This window comes from Camelina sativa, chromosome 13, assembly GCF_000633955.1.
Source record: "Camelina sativa cultivar DH55 chromosome 13, Cs, whole genome shotgun sequence".
NCBI classification, from domain to species: Eukaryota; Viridiplantae; Streptophyta; class Magnoliopsida; order Brassicales; family Brassicaceae; genus Camelina; species Camelina sativa.
In genome coordinates, this window is record NC_025697.1 from 18,869,751 (window position 1) to 18,890,864 (window position 21,114).

Consider the following 21,114-nt stretch of genomic DNA (forward strand, 5'->3'; position numbering starts at 1 on the left):
GATAGGAGTACTACATTAAAGGGTGATATGCTATTTTTCTGTCCTCCCATTCAAAGCTTATGGCCTTGAATGGAGAAAACATATCAGGCAGAGCAGATCAAGTGGTTCAAGCAGATCAAGCAGAATAAAGCTTTGAATGGCGTGGCTGATAAAAGGTATGGGATCCGCACCTACAGTTCTTCTGTCTTAAAAACATCGTTCAACATTTTTCTTCTTTCTAAAAAGTTATGCAGTTCTTGTGTACACAATTTTTTTTTTTGTCTTTTAGCCATAAATGCAGGAGAAACACTAGTTAATTCACCCACAAGTTTTTTGAATCTGTCCATCGGCAGATCAAAATTTTTGCCCACAAATTCAACACATTTATCCTCTAATATAACACACCATTTCTTCCCTTTTACAACTAATACAAAACAAATATTTGAAATTCTTCTCAACTCTATTTCCATTCATCTTCTCTCCATCAAAGGTACTTTTTTTTAATAAATAAACATATTTTTTATTTTTATTTATTTATTGTAACATCTATTTTTTGTGCAGAATTTAAAGGACAATCAAAGCTTCTATTCTATCACATTTTGTTTCCACATTTTTAATAAATATATTTATGCTATATAATATGTTAGTACTTCTATTTATGTTATATATTAGTTACTGTAAACTGTCTTATTTTTCAACCAATTATGTAATGAGAATGCTGATCTTATATTTGTATATATGTATATATATAATATTTTTCTTAGTTTTTTTTTGATAAAATATTTTCTTAGTTATTAGATATATATAATATGAATATAAATTGTATAGGATTACATGTTTAGAAAAATTTATATACATAAATCTTTATTTACTCAGATTTAAATATTGATAATTATTTTTATTATAGATTTAAAAATGTGCTATGAACTCAATAATTACTATTAGATAATCATTTAGAATATTGTAAATCTATTTTCTCAGAAACTTTTAAAGTTTATGAAAAAATTTTAGTACACACACACACACACACACACACATATATATATATATATAAGTCTCTTATACTGAATATATATGCATATGTCTCACATAATTATGTAGATTATTTATAAAACTCACTTAATTTGTAGATTATTTATAAGTCTCACTTAGTTTTGTAAAATATTGTTCTAAAAAAATTTGGAATCATTTATTTTAATCATAAGTAAAATTTACTATAAGATTTATTGTTAGATATAATAGTTTATCTAAGTTAAGATAAATAAGTTAAGATCAACTTTTTGGTGAGAAAATATTAGTTAGTTTTTTTAAAATTTTCTCTTATATATAATAACTAAAAATCAATTTAAAATTGTATTTTTAGGTATGGCTAACCGCAGACAAAACAGAAATTCGTCCGTGCAAGAAGATACAAATTTTCCTACAGAAACATCAGCACGGGTATAATATTTCACATTTGTCTAAGTTTTAGTTAGAATTTAAGTGCAATAAATTTTAAATGAATTTAAAACTTGTAGATCGAAGAAACTTTCAAATGGACTTATAATTGAGAAAGAATATTTATTGATTTGTACGATCAAGCAATTGTAATGAATGGTTACCGCTTCAAAGATCCTACACCCCTTGGAAGAGAGTTCTTGGTTGAAAAATTCAACAAGGAGTTCAATATAAATATAAACTATCGGTTTTTCAAAGAAAAACTTGATCAACTAAAAAGAAAATACAAGAAGTATAAGCAACTTCTGCAAGGTTCTACGGGAATTACGGTTGATACTGTTACATCCATTATATCTGCATCTGATTCATGGTGGAAAAATCATGAAGTAAGTATTAAAATATTTTTCACAACCAACATAAATTTATTAACTTTAGTATACATTAAATTTGTATACTAAAAAGTTGTAATCTTATTAACAGGTATGTAAGATTGTAAAATCATTTAAACGAAAGCCGCCTGACTTTTGGGATGTGATGCAACGTTGTTTCATCTTACATGATGTACAATCATAGTCTCAATACTCTGTGCACCAAAGAAGAGAGGAGTTAATGAATGAGGGTATAGATAATGATGAAAGTCAAGTTCCTGAGACACATGAAAATGAAGAGGTGTATCGCGTTAATATCAACGATGAAACACGTCCCTTTAATGAATTCACCCATGATCATTTACAACATAATTCTCCACATGCTCCTCCAATTCATACTCATGTTTCAAGAGTTCAACAACAAGGTGGACTAAGAAGGGGAAGTTGTTCACAAAGAGGGGCAGGAAGCTCACGAATCTCTATTGGAAGTGGTTCACGAGAAAGTTGTACAAAAAAGTGCACAAGGATGTGTTTTGGAATTGCCATGATAGAACCTCGTTTAATATAATGGGGGTATGTGATTTGAATATGCTGTTCACATATGTTTGGAATGGAGCACCGAGATCATGTCACGATACAGCAGTTCTCACGATGGCACAAGATAGTGATGCTGAATTTCTTTTGCCTCCTGCAGACAAATATTATGTCGTTGATTCTGGCTATCCAAATAAACAAGGTTTTTTGGCTCCTTATAGATCTTCACGGAATGGGGTTGTTAGGTATCATATGTCACAGTTCAACAATGGTCCTCCTCCTAGAAACAAACAAGAACTATTGAATCGTTTTCATGCATCACTACGTTCTGTCATTAAGAGGACATTTGGAGTTTGGAAGAAGAAATGGAGGATCCTTTGTGAGTTTACTAGATATAACACTCATGTTCAAAAAAGAGTGGTAATGGCTACAATGAGACTACATAACTTTATCAGAATTTCAAATTATTTTGATGAAGATTTTGCTGAAGTAATGGAGCATACAGATATTAACGACACAAATTTAGAGAATGATGAAGGTGACATGGAGACTACGACTATAACTGATGGAGATCAAATGGCAAACATTAGAGAAAATATTGCAGATATGTTATGGGAAAATCAAAATAATATCCATTAAACTATTCTAATTTTTATTTTTGTTGCATTTGGATAATTTGTGTTTAATGTTTTCAAACTGTGAAATTGTTTAGAAAATATTCTATATTAAAAAAATTGTTTATTTTACAAGAATTTTATCATTTGTTTAAATAAATTTGCCGAATTGGATTTGTTTTTAAATAATTTACAGTTTAATATTTGATTTACACTGTTTGATCTGCTTTTACCATTCAAACATATAATTTGGACTGCTCAATCAGCACAATCTGCACTTTTCCAGCATGATCTGCATGATCTGCAACGCTTGAACTGCTTTTACCATTCGGAGCCTAAAAGTATATTAAATATTTGGCTGTTCAAGTGCAAGTCAAGGGTGAACAACATCAAAAAGTTGTAGATCAGATCTGCATGTATTTCTCCAGCATTTACCACAAAAAGAAAAAAAAAGTTAAACTTTAAAAAAAAAAAAATCTTGAATGGTAACTTAATAATAGAAATACTACATTAAAGGATGATCTGCTATTTTTCTGTCCTCCCATTCAATGTCTATATGTAAGGTTAAGTGTTCGATACTCAAAAATAGACAGTTTTTTTTCTCAAATTTTTATATTTTACCATGTTTTTATTGTTAAATTTTTTTTTTCTAGTTAAATCTGATTGTGTGCCCGTCCCTGGATCCGCCAGTGTTCACTACAATATATGAATCATATATACAACACATTTTATCATCCTTGTGTTATTGCACAACCATTCCATCTGAGAAAGGGTTGATTACGTTGACTTTTTGTTTTATCAAGTTTCAGTTAAAAATATGTATAATAACAATAAGAATCATTCAAAGTAAAAACTTTAAAAAGTCAACGTAATATGATAATGCAAACGAAATTACCAAGTCAATTCATTGAAAATCTTATATTATAACTTTGGCACGATATGTGATTCCATTAATTGCTCTTCTAAGAAACAACAAACAGAAGAAAGATACCAAAATATTATCTTCAATCCTCTCTACCCAATGGCATTTTCATCTTCAAACTCTTGGAGATACGATGTCTTCCCTAGTTTCAGAGGGGAAGACGTCCGTAATAACTTCCTCAGCCACTTGCTCAAAGAATTTGAAAGCAAAGGAATAGTGACATTCAGAGATGACCATATCGAAAGAAGCCACACGATCGGTACTGAGCTCAGATCAGCCATTAGAGAATCTAAGATTTCAGTAGTCTTGTTCTCAGAGAACTATGCTTCTTCAAGTTGGTGTTTGGACGAGCTGGTCGAGATCTTGAAATGTAAGGAAGAACAAGGAAAAAAGTGATACCGGTTTTCTACAAAGTGGATCCATCTGATGTAAGAAAACAGACAGGAAAGTTTGGAATGAGTTTCTTGGAAACTTGTTGTGGTAAGACGGGCGTTGACTCATGCTGCCAATATTGTTGGAGATCATCCTCAAGATTGGTGAGTTTCTGTATATATTTGATATTCGTTTGATTAGATTTTGAAATGTAGTGGTATTAGACTAAAATTAGACATAATATAGTTTTTTTTAACACTAATTGTTAGAGGAATTGAATGATATTATTTTTAATCGTCAGGGATAATGAAGCATATATGATCACAGAAATAACCAAGGATGTAGTAAACAAATTATTAAATACAACGCCATCAAAATATTACAATGACTTGGTTGGAATTGAAGCTCACATTGCAAAAATGGAGTCTTTGTTATGCCTTGAGTCTGAAGGAGTGAAGATAGTAGGGATATGGGGTCCCGCAGGCGTTGGTAAGACTACCATAGCTAGAGCTTTATATAAGGAATATCATGAAAACTTTACACTTTCTATATTTATGGAGAATGTTAGAGAAAGTTATAATGGTGAAGCTTACCTTGATGACTTTGGTTTGAAGCTGCGTTTACAACAAAGATTTTTGTCCAAACTTCTTGATCATAAAGATTTGAGAATAAGTGATTTAGACGCCATCGAAGAAAGGCTAAAGAACCAGAAAGTTCTAGTTATTCTTGACGATGTGGACAATATTGAGCAACTCAAAGCCCTGGCAAAAGAAACTCAATGGTTTGGTAACGAGAGCAGAATCATCGTGACAACTCAAAACAAACAACTTTTGGTTTCACATCATATCCACTACATGTATAAGGTGGCTTATCCTTCAAAACAAGAAGCTCTTACTATATTTTGCCAGCATGCTTTTAATCAAAGCTCCCCATCATATAATTTCAAGGACCTTGCAATTGAGATTTCAGCTCTTGCTGGTCATCTTCCGCTCGGTCTACGCGTTCTTGGTTCGTTTATGCGTGGAAAGAGTAAGGAGGAGTGGGAGTTTTCCCTGACTACGCTAAAAAATCGACTAGATGGAGAGATAGAGAAGGTATTAAAAGTCGGGTATAATGGCTTACATAAAGATGACAAAGCTTTATTTCTTCATACTGCTTGTCTTTTTAGCGGTCATCACAAAAACTATGTGAAAGAGATGGTCATAGCTAACAATGACTCGGATGTTAGTTTTGGACTTAAAGTCTTGGCTGATAAATCTCTCATACAAATATATGAGAATGGTATAGTCGAGATGCACTCCTTACTTCGACAATTGGGGAGAGAAGTTGTTCGAGAGCAATCTCTTTACGAGCCTGGAAAACGTCAGTTCTTGATGAATGCTAGAGATACGTGTGGCGTCCTTGCAAATAATACTGTAAGTTCATATTTTATTTAGACACGCCAAAGCAACAATTCGAGCAATTTGTTTTTTTAATCAAGAATTTGCATCAACATATTTGTTAGAGAGTAAGCCCGTTGTTTCTTTGAAGGGTATTCTTCTTTGAATGTCAAATGTAAAATTTCAAAACTCTAGACGATATTTTATTTATAGAACTAAATCACATATCATATCTTACTAAAAATTACTAAAAATCATAATAACATATCTCATCTACTATTACAATTCATATATTCAAATTTATGGTTGGCTCTCACAATCTATATATGTTCAGACATTGTTCCTATTTTTTAATTATATATGTCTTAATTTCTGAAACTTTTTCGTTTTGCAGGGTACGGGAACTGTATTAGGTATATCGTTAGATATGAGTGAGATGAAAGAGGAGTTACATATAAGTGATAAAACTTTTGAAGTGATGCCGAACCTCTTATATCTAGATTTCTATATTAGTAGTCCTGTAGATGATAAAATGAACGTCAAGTTGCTGTTACCAGAAGAAGGGCTAAGCTATCTACCACAATTGAGATTATTACAGTGGGATGCATATCCGCTCAAGTTTTTGCCTTCTAGCTTCCGACCACAATGTCTTGTCGAACTCAACATGTCGAATAGCAAGCTTAAGCAGCTATGGAGTGGAGTTCAGGTTAGATATAAAAGATTGCAATTTTTTTGTTCTTCTCATTTTCTTATATTTCACCTAACATTTATTTAGGATCCATTACTTTTTAACTAAATAAAATTCATTTGGCAACGATTAGAGTTACCTATCGCTTTTACCTAGTACCTTCAGTCCGGTCTCAGATACGTGGGATTCTGAAATTTTTGTTTCAATTAGCAAAGTTTAAGATCATTTTCCCAATAATCCTACTATTAATATAATGGAAGTACTTTTTAAGAAATCTTAACCCGTACTAAAGTTACATATTAATGCTGAGATGTTATATGTGTTAAAATAACCTTAACCCTCATATGATGAGATGGATTAAATAAGCTTCAACACTTCTAAATATTTGCAAATTCCATTATAATTAAAGATTAAAAGTTAATCATTTGTCTCATATATTTGCAATTGCATTGCGACATAAATTCAGTTGTAACCATTATTTGCAATTGCATAATCAACTTAATCCACATATTTACAATATAATTTTTTATATATATATATATATTTATCTTAAAACTTATTACGTAATTCTAACTATATTAATTTTTATAATAATAATATTATCCCATGCATAATTATGACTATTTTTAGATAAAACTTAACAAAACTTAAACACAAAACAAAACAATATTCTCCTCCATTGTATTTTTGTTTTGTTTTAATTTCCTTGTGAATATGAAAAATATATTTGTGTTAGAAAAAAAAAGATGCTACGTGGTCTAATAGGATCACAAACAAAGTGTCAAATGTCGTGATAGTAGGACTTGAAACTTTATTTTTTTCTTCGTATTTATGTGTTGTTTGTACTTTAGAGATTATTTTGAGTGTGAATTTATAGATAATTAAATACAAAATGCTGTCTTTGGAGCAAATTGATCATATGTCCTTTGTGCTTGCGTTTATGTGCAGCCGCTTAGAAGTCTCAAGCATATGGATCTCAATAACTCTCGGTATTTGGAAATCATTCCAAATCTTTCAGAAGCAACAAACCTGGAAAGCTTGGATTTTGGTTGGTGTGAGTCTTTGGTGGAGCTTCCTTCATCTATACAGAACCTTCATAAACTGACTTGGTTAGAGATGTCTTGCTGCACAAGTTTAGAGATCATCCCAACCAACATCAACCTAGCGTCTCTATCTAATCTCCACTTTAGACATTGCACTCGGTTGAAAACGTTTCCAGAGATTTCAACAAACATTGTTTATCTTAAAATAAAAGGCACTGCCATCACAGAGGTGCCTCAATCAGTCAGACATTGGAGTAGAATTTTAGAAATTTGCATGGAGAAGACTAACGTAAAGACACTGGTTCATGTTCCTTATGCTTTAGACGCGCTATGTTTGAGGAATAATAAGAAATTGCAGAGTATTCCGAGCTACCTCAAATATCTCCATTGGCTGCGCATGATCGACATCTCCTTTTGCATAAATATCATATCGCTACCGAAGCTTCCAGAGTCAGTATCCAGCATAACAGCTTTAAACTGCGAGTCACTTCAAAGAATACATGGCCACTTTCGGAACAAGAGCATCCACCTGAACTTCACTAACTGTTCAAAGTTAGATCAGAAAGCCCAAGAAAAGATCCACCAATCAGTTTACAGAGTTACTCGTTTACCTGGTGAACAAGTACCTGAATACTTCCCCCACCGAAATAGCGGTAGTTCCATATTAATCCATTCAGATAAGGTCGACCTTCAAAAGTTCTCGAGATTTAAGGTATGTCTTGTGCTTGGAGCGGAGACACGTTTCGAAGGTTGTAATATAGAATTTTACAGACACTTGTTGGGTAAACCAACAAAGTATCATGTGTCAAAGGGTTTTTATATAGCGCCATTACTTGAATGGGATCATCTTTGCATGTGCGAGTTTGTTTTATTGCCACATGATCCTCCAACGCAACGGGAGCTTCTCCGCCCATCCAAATTGATGATGGTTAACTTCAGATGTCTTGGGGATGAAGTAAAACAATGTGGTATACAGTTCTTGGAGCCTAATCATTACTTGGGTAATAGTTCCATTGGTGGTGGTAGTGGTAGTAGTAGTAGTAGTAGTAGCAGCAGCAGCAGCAGTATTGAAGAAATTATCCATGCAGACAGAGAAGGAACCAGCAGGAACAAATCTGTTAGGAGATGGATTACGGTTGGAGCAAAAAAAGTGAGGCTTAGTTTTGAATGTCTAAAACCGTGCAGAAAAGGTTTTAACATAAAATAAGATAAAGACTGTGAATATGATAGTTGATGAAGAAGGCTTCGTTCGGTGAAGAAAACAGCATAAGCCATAAAAAGGTGTGACATGGGCGATCGACTTACCCCTTCTATAGGTTAATGTGTTGGTGATGTTCCTTTTTAGTGTACCTCATATTTCATTCGCCACAAGTACTACGTACAAGACAATACAAGGGGAAGCATGAATATAGCAGAAAATCAAAAACTGATCTGAGGTGTTTCTGTTTTGATATGTGTGAGCAATTTGAGAACAAATGAGACATGTGTCTACTTTATTTTGATTTTTTTTAGAATATAGGATATTATGATTAGGGCTTGGAAGTAAATTTATTGATTTTTTATCGAAAACTTGGAAGTGTAAATTAGAGAGTTTGGGCCTTTATGTAATTGCATTTACCTCCATGAAACGCAGCGTATCACATCCTAGTAATAACGCCAATTTTGGACCAAAGGCTTCTCGACAAAGCTTGTGGTCGTTTCAAAAGAGGATTGATAAAACCAAAAAAAAAACAATAACAAAGCTTTTAGGGATTTGAAGAAGATAAGAAGCAGCGATACACAATGTCGCTTCAACTCTGCTCCACGTTCCGTCCTCAACTTCTTCTTCCTCCCCGTCAGTTCCGGTTCACTGATGGGGTTTTGATTCGGTTAGCCTTCTCAATCTTCACGATTCTTCCCATTTCATCTTTTCAAAACCACTTTCGTGATGAATTAACATCACTGTTTTGTTTACAACACTCGAAGGAAGTTAGTTCCTTCGATTACAGTTTGCTAATTTGGTTTGATGATTAAAAATCGATTCTTTTGATTGGTTTGATGAATAAAAATCGATTCTTTTGGTTATTTTGATTGGTTTGATGAATAAAAATCGATTCTTTTGGTTGGTTTGATGGCAGGTTTGCTTAGGATCATTTTATGTCAACAGTTCAAAGTCGAAATCTTTTGGAACAATCATTCAGCTAACTGTTTTGTTTGTGTTTGTAAAACAGACAAATGAATTTTGGTGCAAGCAATTCAGCGAGTATCAGACCAGTGATACGTTGTCAGAGAGCTAGCGGAGGTAGAGGTGGAGCTAACAGAAGCAAACCCGCCAAGCTGCCTGTTAAAGAAGGGAGCAACAAAACCGTAATCGAAGGTTTGGTTACAGAATCACTACCTAATGGGATGTTTCGAGTTGATTTGGAGAATGGAGACAACATTCTTGGTTATATCTGTGGTAAGATTAGGAAGAACTTCATAAGGATACTCCCCGGGGATAAAGTGAAAGTTGAAATGAGTGTTTATGATTCAACTAAAGGTCGTATCATTTTCAGAATGAGCAGTAGAGACTAATAAGTAAAAGAACTCACAACTCTTTTAAGTGTGTTTTGTGATCCTGTCAGTTCCTATATCTAAGTTTAGGCAAGTTTGAATGGGTAAAAGAATCATGTAATCGTACAGCAGGGTTTCTACATCGTCGTTATTCAGGTTTTTCTGCAAATGAAGCGTGTTATGTTCTACTTCTCCTATATTCGTAAAGCTTGAACATACATCTTGGCCTGTCTGGCTGTCTGTCTTAATCGTACTATGCACCGGTGATTAGTCTATTTGTTCGTAGGTACAGCGAGTCTGAATGTCCAAGTTCTTTAGTTTTAGTAGTCTTGTTGTTATGATGCTGTTTGTTTCCTAACTAGAAGCCATTGTCAAAGCCCTTTTGTGAACTAGCATATATATATGTAACAAGAATGCTCCGTTTTTTATCCTTTAGGAAACCACATTCATAAGGTTTTGGATTTGGTTTGTTTTTATGAAAGTTTAGATGACTATTGCGAGATGAAAATCTTTTGTTTTTTTGGTAATTTATCAATCTATATCCCCTAATTCTTCTAGACCATATTCCCTACTCCATAAGTCACTAGTATTTTAGCTTCTAGGCAAACTCGATGTTTATTAAACGTTTAATATATGTTTAATACTAACCTAATCAAAAACCGACCTTAGCTCAGTTGGTAGAGCGGAAGACTGTAGTAGTTGCTGTAATCTTTAGGTCGCTGGTTCGATTCCGGCAGGTCATAATTTCATTTTTTTAATAACACTTTTGGGCTTTACTCGTTCAGAGTTCAGTTGTCATTTGTCACTAATTGGGCAAAAATATAGAAATTTTATGTCCCTCTATTATTTATAATCAAAATCCTCTTAATACATGTTTCTGCTTCCGCTTCTAATTGTACTTTAGAAAAAGTTTTGGTATTGGGCGGGAATTAATGATTAGATTGCTTTGTGTGAAGACTTTGTTTGTAGTTGTGATGATTTTATGTGAAAGTTAAACTATGTAACAAGATTTAGTTTCATTTCTTCGGGGACATCCGATAAAATCTCTATGGTAAATTCAAAAATTTGGAGACTAATTTAGATCTAAACTCCAACTACAATCTTTCTTCTGAAGATGTACATTGAAGTCTAAACTAGGAATAAAGAAAATTCAGCATGAACATATTTTTTTTGTCGTTACCAAAACAAGACAAATATTGTGTTGTCTTTTAGCCCACAACGAATTAGTTGCCTTACATGTATAAATTAAACCAACTGAGATCAATCATTTCATAGGAGTTGAGACGGGTAAGTTGTCAATTCTTTAGCTTTTTGTACTTTGTGTTTTATTTGATCTAACTAATTGTTGAGGTTGAGTGTAATGTTTTGAAACTAAGTCTCCATTGCTACTTACATATTCCTAAATGGAAATGAAATGGCTTGGGGTATATAAAAGCAAGGCGAATGGTAGTTGAACCATCAATAATCCGAGTGACGAGTGTCCTAAAATCTTAATTCTTAAGTTCGATTTTAGTTCAATGGTTTTGGCAATATAGCTAAAAAAATATAAATATCAACAAAGCCAATGTCATGCGTCTCTCAACCCCATTCTGTATACCAAAAGAACAATAAAACATATTATTTATGTATATAAATAAAGGTTTTAACGCCCACTTCATTCCCACAAAAATCAATATACTAGTCATTTCTACTAAATACTCTACTCTCTAACCATGAAAATGCCAATCTACAAACAAGTATTCTCCTTCTTCTTATCCATTTTACTTCTCCAATCCAATGCTGTCTCGTGTGTACTAATGAAACCATGCAAGCATTTCGTCCTCTACCTCCATGACATCACCTATGATGGTGATAATGCGGCTAATGCCTCGTCAGCAGCAATCATGAACCCTATTGGATTCGGGGACTTCAACTTTAGGAAGTTTGTGATCATGGACAACCCTGTGACAATGGACGAGAATTATCTCTCGAAACCAGTGGCTCGTGCCCAAGGCTTCTACTTCAACAACATGAAAATGAATTTCAACGCTTGGGTCACTTTGACATTGGTATTCAATTCGACGATGCACAAAGGAACATTTACCATAATGGGTGCTAATCCGTATGCTATGGAGCCAACACGAGACTTATCGATCGTTGGTGGGACTGGTGACTTCCTCATGACTCGTGGGATCGCTACGTTCAAGACCAAATTCGTTCAAGACAGTACGTATTTCTGCGTGGAAATGAATATTAAACTCTATGAATGCTACTAATGATGTGTCTTGGGATTTGATGTTTCTGTGTTAAACATTTTATTGCGCTTTGTCCGTTGGTAATTTGATGTATGTTGTTATTATAAGTACCAAGTTGTCATTGAATAAACTAGCGCGTTGTAATGGTGTGTATTGGTGTCATAAATTTTGTATTATGGGCCACTGTAAAACCCAAAACAAGAAATAAGTTTCCCCGGCAAAATGGATGTATCTTGTTCGTTTTTTTTTTTTTGGTAAACATGTGAAGATTCATTACCAAATTTTGATGTTTTTACATAATACAAGGACAACAAAGAGAAGTAGAAGAATAAAATCTAAAGCATACAACATTACAAAAGAACACCGCAAAACTAGAGAAGACAAAAAGGATAGTACAATCGTTGGAGGAGGAGGAATCTCAATTCAATCGGTTTTGCCGCGAGTTATCTGCACCCGAGAGACAGCCCTCAAATACTCTGACGATGCAGGCCTACAGTTTTTCCGAGCGCAAAGATCATCTTTCACTTGCACGGACAAGCTAAATTGGAAGAAGTCACACCAACAAGAGCCCCCTATTTAGAGAAACACACTTCCAAATTGTAAACCACTGACAATAAAGAAAACTCGAACTGCAAAAGTAGAACCTTGATTGATGGAAAACCAGCTTCGTTACAGCCTATGCGCTGATAACTTTGAACCTACATCAGATCAGCCACAACGATTAGACAGCCGCAGCTTCGCTGGAAAAGATCTAAGCCATCGGCATTGGTCTCAGAACAAAGAACCCGTCTGAGTTACATCGGACCCGCCACAATGGTGACATAGCAGCTTCGCCGGAAAACAAGGCATTGTCAGCCGCACCACCAGCCGACGTGGTTAACCGATGGACCACCGGAACACTCTTACATTGAGCGAAGGCAGAAACAACACCGGGACAGAGAAACAAATACCACCACCAGAAAAGCACAGCCTAGGAAAAGGAACCAAAATCAAAGTCGAAGAAGAGGCGAATGCAGATTCACCAACGCTGGCAAAGATCAAATATCTCCTAGTCTTGGTTGGATTTTCAGTGGTCATTACCAGTTGTGTCCTTACACTAACAATTTTTAGTTAAAGTATATTGTATTTGTATCAATGATGTGCTAAATTTAGAATCAAACCTTATTATTGTGCTATTCGGTGAGAATTGACTTTTTTGTATATATTTTTTTTATCACATATATAAAAAACATGATGTTCATAATAATAGACGAGGCATAGAATTTGAGATTATTATAAGACTTAGACTCTTAAAATCATGCAACAAAAATAAATAACTAAAATACCTTTAGCAAGTAAAGCATCTATGAGTTTGTTGTAGTGATCGATTCCAGCTTCGTTTATTTGTCCCACGCCATCTGTAAACAAACATACATAGTATTATTATCACGCTTTGAGATTTTAAAGATTTCATACTTTGTACTTATATAGTAACATTACATTACTCAATGTAGAGTAGATTCTAAAAACAAAACAAAACACAACAAGATTAGAAATACATACTTGGAAAGATGCGGACCAAGAAATGGAGAATCTGTAAGCATCCATTCCCATGTTCTTCGTAAGTTGTACATCTTCCTGCCATCATGATAATTTCAATTAATCAAAACCTCATTTATTAACTTGAGGACTAAAGTGTTTAGTCTTCACTATTAAGGAAACTGAAGACGTTTGTAAGTGTATTGATGGTTACATCTTGAGTTTTAACTGTTGCAGCGAGTATATGGAGAACGTTTCTAATTACTTTATCCCATCGTTTCAAGGTAGTTCTAATTATCTCCTTACTTCACAGTTTGTTCTCCCTTGTTTGCTGCACCGTCTTCCCCGTCCGAAGCCTTCTTGATTTTTGTATTCTGTTTTCTAAGTTTTAATCAAATTTCAAATGTGAATGTTTTACTGTTCTGTGATGTAACCAAGTACCAGTCATATTCTTGTATTAGTAATATACAATTTATCATGCTCGAGGCCTTTGAGATAAATATAATTTACCAAAATAAAATCCTATAAACAGATCTACTCTTTTTATATTGAAGAACTGATATTAAACTATTACAATATATGTATGATGTGATTTAGATATTTATAAAAGTAGTAATGTTTATATTGTATAATTAAGATATTTTATTAATAACATTAATAGAATTAACATTAATTTTGACAAAATTATATGAAAAGCCATTGAATTTAAGAACAAAATAAATTTGTTTATTAAAAATAAAAAAGCTTACTCATGAAAAGTTAAATTTTAATAGTTAAACAAGTTTTTAAAAGCTTTTAATACTATCTCTTTGTAGTCAAACAAAAATATATCCAAAAATATATCTTTCTTTCTTTGAAATATTTATATTATATTTCATATAGAAATATATCTTCATAAAATTGATTTCCAGTTTATTACAATCTTTTTTTAAATGAATAACAAAAAAAAAGAAGACAAAAGAAAAAAAGTCATAGTGAAATGTACTTTATCTTCACTTACAATAGTGTTTGATATAAAAAAATGTATAAACCTAAGGTTGAGTATTCGGGTATTATCCAATACGGTTTTTATGCCCAGACGGCCAGACCTAATATTAAACCTAATGATTTCAGAGTTACGATTCTATAAATAATTGTAAGCTACTTTTTTTCAACCCCACAATATCTATTTTGTTTTCTGCTCCTGCCCAGTATAACAACCTCTTTTGTACTTTTTGTCTTCTCTCTTTCCCAACGAAATCAGGTAAGACTCCAAATTTTTCTTTTTCTCGTTACCATTATAGCGAACATTCAATATTTGGATCTATCAAACTCTTCTCACAATCTAAACGAGCATTCAATATATATATATATATATACTTGGATATAGATCTCTCTATTCCGCATGAAAAAAATATATATTGTATATTGTATTATCTTTTTTCATCTATTTATTTGTAGTTTTGGTTATTTGTTCGTTTAATTATGTTAATTATTATACACATGAAGCCATAAATCTCAACGTGTTTCGATTTTTATTATACAAAAAGCATTTTCTTGTTTGGTTTGATGTAATTTATTAGTTATATGTTGTTTGTTTGCAGAAATGAATATTCCTGAAGTGGCGTTTGTTGTCTTGGTGCGACTTCCGTTGAAAAGCATTGCAAGATTCAGATCAGTGTCCAAAGAATGGAAAGATTTGATCGATTCAGACTTCTTCCGAGATCACTTCACCTCTCGCAACTCATCTTCTTCAATCTCGTGGTCAATCATTCAGATGCAATCTCACAAGCTGACACTTGAAATTGTGGGTCATCATGGCTGCAAAACATGGGGACTTGCTCGTTCTCCGGGATCTTTCATGAGTTTCTTTGTCGAGAGAGCAATCAATAAGATACAAGTCTTGGCTTGCACCGATGGATTGGTCTTGATTTACTTAGAAGCTGCCGATGATACTCCTATGTATTACGTTGGAAACCCTTTGTTTCAAGAGTGGTTTCGAGTCCCTCTCCCTCATTTCCTCACTTTGAAAGATCTTTCCGGCTGCACAAGGGTTTCAACGACACTGGATTTGTTACGAAGATGCATAGTGGTATCGTTGTGAGTTACAAGGTAGTGTTGGTGATGAGTCACGGTCGTACTAAAGTCAGTTTTGCGATTTACTCATCTGACACAGGGAAGTGGGAAAATCGAAATGTGACTTGTCCTCGTCATGAATGCTGGTTTGGCCAACGCAAGTCGATTGCTTTGAATGGGATACTTCACTGGTTTTCAAGTCTCATCTATTATTTTTATTACTATGATTCATATGGAGGTAATGTTGATGATGGGTGTCGTATCATATCTTTCCCCGATAGTGGAAAAGATGATGTGTTGCGTCGTTTTAGGAGAAACTTAACAACCTCGGAAGGGTCGATTGTGTATTTCAACGAGTACCGTGAAAATGAAAACCGCACGTTACGGGTTTGGAGGCTGGTCAAGTACACTGATTGTCTTGAGGAGGCGTGGCAGCTATTATGGGAAGTCAGCTTGGTTTCTATGATCGAGTTGTTAGGTATCGATTATTTCCCGGTGGTGATGCATCCTTTGAACTCTGAGATCATCTACCTGTGGTGCATGGACAAGAAAGGTATGGTCTTGTTTAACTTGAGGACATTAGCGTTTAGTCTTCACAAGGAAAACAAAGACGATAGCAAGTGTATGGATGGTTGCGTCTTGAGTTTTAACATGTGTAGCGAGTATATGGTGAACATATGTGGCTACTTTATCCCACGGTTTAATTGTGTTCCTAACCCTCTCATCTTTTCACAGTATGTTCTCCCTCGTTGGTTGCACCGACTCCCTCTTCCTCCACCTACTTAGTGTGTAGCTATGTTTTGAGTTTATTTGTAATATAATTTTCATGCATCCACTAAGACAAACATTTGCACCATTATGTAAGGACGACATGAACCTTTCTATTCAATCGAAACAGTGATTCATAGGTGTTTTATATTTATGTGCCCTATGTGTTTTTCGGTTTAATAATAAAGTTCAAGTTTATATTTAACATTTTGGATTCTAATATTAAAGACAACACAGTGATGAATCTGTTTCCATTAATGTATTAGGATTTGGGTGTATTGATAACACTCTTCCCTTCTCTTAATTATATTATGTAAGTAATATATATATACATGAGTATGTTATGTCTATTTATTATTAAGGGGTGATAACATGAACCAGTACAACTCTTCAACGGTGATTGTATATATATGTGTGGCAGTTGAATCGTTACAACAACGGTTGTATTCTCATAACGGAAGAGACACTACCAAACCAAATACACAACAAAAAATAGATTATTGATATTCTTCATCAAAGATTAAGTGAAAGCAGTAAGAGAAAAGAAAATCAATTACTGAAGACTTGGATCCATCATCAAGGATAGTCAAGCAATGGATCAAAATTAGTGTTTCTTTTTCTCTAAAAAAATGTTAATGCTTGAATTAAATCATGTCTAGATGATCTTTGGGACATATAGATTTCATAAATATAAAAAACTAAATTTATATTTGGTATCAGAGCCAACTAAATTTGTTTTATATTCACCGTTGGGCGTTAATCAAACATATTGTATTTGTTTGATGAAGTGTTTAAGTTTTTCATTTATTCTGGTTATTTGTTTTGCATTCATAAATGAGTGCTTTAGGGTACGAAATAAGTGGGGGGTATTGGTTTAAGATTTAGAAAGAATTTTAATGACTTTAAAAGTTATGTAAAATATGTTGTTATTCAATCAAGACTTTTTAAAACTCCTTAAAAATTTGGTGTTATTGGTTATGGATTTGTAAAAAGTTATCTAAAATCTTGATAAATCTAGTGTTATTGGATTCAGAGTTTTATAAAGTCATTAAAAGTTTTATTCAAGTAAAACAAAATAATCTTGGATTGTTAATGAATTCAAATTATATATTATTGGTTTAGGATTTTATATCATTTCCTTTATTATAAAAGTCATGAAAACTCTTTCATCTAGAAAGATTGTGAAAGATTTTACGAAAGATCTTATTATCGGTTACTCCATCAGCAGATTTAAATAATTCTTTTTTTTTTCTTGTTTTCTTTTAAGGATCTACGGATTCTTCTTTCTCCTCGTCAGTTCTGGTTCATGGATGGGGTTTTGATTCGGTTAGCTTCTCAATTTTCACGATTATTCCCATTTCATCTTTTCAAAATTAGTTTCGTGATAAATGAACATCACTGTTTTGTTTATACGACTCGAAGTAAGTTCCTTCGATTACAGTTTGCTAATTTGGGCTATGAATAAAAAGTCGAAATCTTTTGAAACAATCTTTCAGCGTTTTGTTTTGAATAAGTGTGTTTTGTGATCCTGTCAATTCTTATATTTAAGTTTAGGCAAGTTTTATGGTAAAGAATCATGTAATCGTACAGCAAGGTTTCGTAATTCAGGGTTTTTATTATCGGTCAAGTTTGATCATATCTTGGCCTATCTTTTTTAATGGACTACTATGCACACTACAACAAATATGCACATTGTTAACCAGAGAAAAACGCTATCATAGGTCTTTGATAGCGTTTTCATGAGCGCTGTTTTAGGGCACTGTTATTATATGTACCCCATATACAATAGCACTTATTACGTATGCTATGTTATAAAAATATAACATAGCTTTAAGAAATTGCTATATTATCAAGATCATAATTTTGAAAAAATTTATACAACATTTGTTTTTTCGTGCTATGTTATAGTTTTATAGCATAGCTCTAATAAACTGCTGTATTATCAAGATTATAATTTTGCAAAAATTTATACAATATTTAATTTTTCGTGCTATGTTATACATATCTAATATAGCTGTTGCGAAATGCTGTTTTATCTTGTTTACTGTGCTATGGTATATTCTTTTATCATAACGTTTACCTGTACTTTTATAGCATTTTCTGATATGTGATTATAGCACACATAACCTGTTTTATAAAATCTCATAAAATCTGATTAATAAACGTCTCAGATCCAAAATACATAACAAAAGTCTCAAGAACATCAGTTTACCATCAAAGTCTCAAGAACATCCAAAATAAACAAGCAATCTCAAGTACTTAACATTACACAATAAAACCATCAGTTTAAGACATAATGACCTTGTTCTCTGGCCAAGCAATGCAGGAGCTAAGTGCATCTTCAATAATCTCTATTTCATCGGATGGCCTCCAAACTTTTACATTTTTCACCTTCACAACATCTATCCACACTTTAACTGCATTAGAACCCAAGCGAGTAAAGTGAACCTTATGTTCTGGATCATTTGTTCCCCATCGTCCTTCAGCCACAACCCTATTCTTTTCAGTTAAATCCATCAACTTGCACTTCTTATTCTCCTTGGAAATAACTTTATTAATGCGCTGCCATGTTTACAATATAAACCATCAGTCATCATATAATTAACAAAAACAACTTCATAACATATGAAAACACTTACTGGAGACTTCCTGAGAGGAGACTGTGATGGTAAAGTATTCTTTATTGGTGATATTGGACCCGTTGCATCATCAACAGGAGACTCAGAACCAGATGCAGACTTAGAAGACATAGATGCAGATTTGGCCTGCGATGCAGCCTTTGAAGCTGTTGCTGAAGTTTTGGACTCTGTAGCAGACTTAGAAGCTGTGGCTGCAGACTTGGCCTTTGATGCAGACAAAGAAGCATGTGATGTAGCATTCTGACCAGTTGGAGTTGAGGGATTTTCAAAATCAACCTTACTCAGGGGCCAAGATACGTAAGCCATCAAACAGTCCTCAAGAAATGACATTTCAGCTGTAGGTCTCCATAGTGATGTATCAGGCTGCTTTACTGAATCCACAAATACTTTAACTGCTTTTGGTCCAAGAGGAATTCCGTTAACCAACGCACTTGGTTCTTGTGTCTCCCAACGCCCCTCAGCAACAATGACGTCACCCTTAGACAAATCCAATAGTTTACATTTGTTTCCTTGTATACCCTGTTAAACACAATCAGTAAACAAATCCAATATAATTAATTAGCATTATAGACAGGGGTAATACATTGCTAACACATTGCTAGAAATTATAAATACCATAGGGGCAATGTCTTCCATTTGGATGTTGTTGTCTACCAGTCTACACTTATCAGTTGGCCATGCGATTATATGTCCAACAGCTTCTTTCATATGAAAGATCTTTTGTGCAGGTCTCCATAGAAATGCATCTGGTTTATATGCAGCTTCAACTAACACTTTGAGATCATAAGGGCCAAGACGACAGTCATTCACTATGTCATCCGGATCAGAAGAAAGAATCCGACCCTCACCAACATTTTCATCAATGTCAGACCAATCAACAAACACACACTTAGGATGTGCTCTTTTGTTTACACTCTGCAACAATTTCATGAGCAACTAAGAATCATAAACGACACTAAGAAGAATCACTTAGCTGATATGAAAAGAAGTAAGAATATGTTACTCTTGCAGCTGAGTTTTCATCCATTTCAGCTTCTGGTCTCTGTAACATAAACAAAAATAACATCAATTTATATTACTCTAACTGGCTGATGAATAGTAGAGAACTCTTAAGTATCTAACCTGATTCTTGATTCTGCCAAGTTCACTTTCCAAGGCATTGACCTGTTTTACTAATTTTACTTGCCGCTCTTCCATTTCAGCCATACACTTGCTCTGCATTTGTAAACAAGCTAATTTGGTCTTACTCATGCCTCTACCCATTGCCCTCAGCCTACCAGAATTGTCAGGTCCTAAAAGCTTGGCGAGGTGATCTTCATCTGGATTTGTTAAAAATGCTGGAGCATCACTTCCACCAATTTCAGCTGCTTTTTGCTGAAAAACATAAAGACAGTTTCAGGTTTTACTAGTCGATAACACACTATTTACTGGTGTACAACTCTATTCAGACTTACAATCAAATCAGCTGCATTCGTATCTACTGGTGTACCATCCTTTTTGGTGCGAGACTTGATCCAAACATCTAGTCTTGTCACGCTGGAAGGATCTTCACTTTCAGCTTTCTGTTCCAGAAAACAAAATTTCAGTAACAGTACAAGCACTATGTATAATAATAAACAACATAGTTGTAGTATATATGCTTGCCATTTCTTCTGTTAGTCTGCTGATCCCTTTACGACTAGTGGTGTGAGGTATCTGATTCTTTCTTTTTGCTTTATATTTCTCACTCACGGCCTAATAATGAAACATGTTAATTACTAATCACCAATCAACTACTAAACAATTATAATCACAAGTAATTACCTTAAATGCAGCACTAGTTTTGAGTTTGACAAATTTTTGCCAATCAACAGGACCAATATTTGGTGGTCTCAAATTCATCCTCTCTTGGTTATTTGCAGCCAAATTTATAGCCTTCACCGTGACAGACTTGTGTGATCGCCACAAATGTCCCATCTGGTGAATCACAGATATCCTTTGCCAATCTTCATCAAGCTCAAACCTTGCCTGCATTCACTTACACTCACACCAT

The 21,114-nt window shown here is 33.9% G+C and overlaps 4 protein-coding genes and 1 pseudogene across 4 annotated transcripts; 4 read left to right on the forward strand and 1 right to left on the reverse strand.

The window, feature by feature from the left end:
• On the forward strand, positions 3,921 to 8,924 carry LOC104737114 (putative disease resistance protein At4g11170). Its single transcript, XM_010457219.2, has 4 exons — positions 3,921 to 4,390; positions 4,528 to 5,641; positions 6,000 to 6,311; positions 7,242 to 8,924. The coding sequence occupies exons 2-4, from the start codon at positions 4,544 to 4,546 to the stop codon at positions 8,541 to 8,543; spliced, it is 2,712 nt and encodes a 903-aa protein (XP_010455521.1). The 5' UTR covers positions 3,921 to 4,390; positions 4,528 to 4,543; the 3' UTR covers positions 8,544 to 8,924.
• LOC104737115 (translation initiation factor IF-1, chloroplastic-like) lies at positions 9,031 to 10,065 on the forward strand. Its single transcript, XM_010457220.2, has 2 exons — positions 9,031 to 9,204; positions 9,547 to 10,065. The coding sequence occupies exons 1-2, from the start codon at positions 9,119 to 9,121 to the stop codon at positions 9,887 to 9,889; spliced, it is 429 nt and encodes a 142-aa protein (XP_010455522.1). The 5' UTR covers positions 9,031 to 9,118; the 3' UTR covers positions 9,890 to 10,065.
• On the forward strand, positions 11,521 to 12,316 carry LOC104737116 (dirigent protein 12-like). Its single transcript, XM_010457221.2, has one exon. The coding sequence runs from the start codon at positions 11,581 to 11,583 to the stop codon at positions 12,121 to 12,123; it is 543 nt and encodes a 180-aa protein (XP_010455523.1). The 5' UTR covers positions 11,521 to 11,580; the 3' UTR covers positions 12,124 to 12,316.
• On the forward strand, positions 15,206 to 16,461 carry LOC104738372 (annotated as a pseudogene).
• On the reverse strand, positions 20,023 to 21,103 carry LOC104737117. Its single transcript, XM_010457222.2, has 5 exons — positions 20,886 to 21,103; positions 20,727 to 20,816; positions 20,537 to 20,644; positions 20,205 to 20,456; positions 20,023 to 20,124 (listed from the first exon to the last, which is right to left on the reverse strand). Exons 1-5 carry the CDS (start codon positions 21,093 to 21,095, stop codon positions 20,038 to 20,040), a joined length of 747 nt encoding a protein of 248 aa, XP_010455524.1. The 5' UTR covers positions 21,096 to 21,103; the 3' UTR covers positions 20,023 to 20,037.